At 51.2% G+C, this 1095-nt stretch overlaps 1 protein-coding gene across 1 annotated transcript; it reads left to right on the forward strand.

Annotated features, from left to right (window-relative positions):
• Window positions 1–119: 119 nt before the first annotated feature.
• Window positions 120–768, forward strand: LOC103311584 (ATP-dependent DNA helicase PIF1-like; the record flags this gene model as incomplete). The annotated part of the gene is made up of 1 exon (XM_008191249.1): window positions 120–768. A coding segment is annotated over exon 1 (649 nt), but the record flags the coding sequence as incomplete, so codon positions are not given.
• Window positions 769–1095: the final 327 nt, after the last annotated feature.

The following is a 1095-nucleotide window of genomic DNA, read 5'->3' on the forward strand; positions in this document are numbered from 1 at the left end:
GACGCAGAACATGCGGGCCAACAACGACGCGGACTTTGCCGCCTGGTTGCTTCAACTCGGCAACGGCCCAGCTGCCCGCGGTCGACGGAAATGTGAACACCGTCGAAATCCCCAGGAATATGGTATGTGACATAGCTAATTTGATTGATTTTGTTTACCCGCAGCAAATGTCGTTGGCTAACGTCGACGACTTTGCTCGGAAAATTATTCTCTGTCCCCGGAACGAGGATTGTAGACAGGTCAATCGCACGGTGCTGCAACGCGTCACGGGTGCCGCGAGAACCTACACCGCCATAGACACGGTGGTGGCGGACGACGTGGACGAGATTGCCAACTACCCGACCGAGTTTTTGAACTCGCTGGAGCCCGACGGACTTCCTCCGTACAGACTGACGCTGGTGGTCGGTTCCGTGGTTATGCTGCTGCGGAACCTCGATCCGAAAATCAGACTGTGCAACGGAACAAGGTTAGTGGTTACGGAACTGAGGCGCAACAACTTCAAAGCGAGGTTGTTAGCGGACGCGGGGGAAGGGCAGGACGACATCGTCATCCCCAGGATACCGCTGTCGTCCAGCGGAGACGACGACCTGCCCTTCACCATGCGTCGGGTTCAGTTCCCGGTGAGACTTTCATTTGCGATGACGATCAACAAGTCTCAGGGTCAAACTTTCGACAGAGTTGGTTTGTTTCTGCCGTCCCCGGTGTTTACGCACGGACAACTGTACGTTGCGTTCTCACGAGTGCGGGACTCGGAATCAATAAAAGTTGGTATGTACGGTGGCGACGACGGTCGATTTATCACAAGGAATATAGTGTATTCAGACGTGTTGTGATCGGCCGTTTTTGTCAGTCTAAATCACTTATGCCGATAATTTTTAATTATTTGCTATAAGTTTAGCCGTCGCTATATGCGACAGCGGGTACCTGTGTGGTCCGACCTGTGTGGTCCGACCTGTGTGGTCCTTGTGGAGAGAAAGTTTGACAACCTCCCCGTGGCTTCTCTCTGGATGCTTATTCACTGCAAAGTGAATTAGTAACTAATGTCAAACGTTTTGAAATTAAATTAATTAACTGGTTTTCAGCATACTTATAGAA

This window comes from Acyrthosiphon pisum, unplaced genomic scaffold, assembly GCF_005508785.2.
Source record: "Acyrthosiphon pisum isolate AL4f unplaced genomic scaffold, pea_aphid_22Mar2018_4r6ur Scaffold_7811;HRSCAF=8393, whole genome shotgun sequence".
Taxonomy (NCBI): domain Eukaryota; kingdom Metazoa; phylum Arthropoda; class Insecta; order Hemiptera; family Aphididae; genus Acyrthosiphon; species Acyrthosiphon pisum.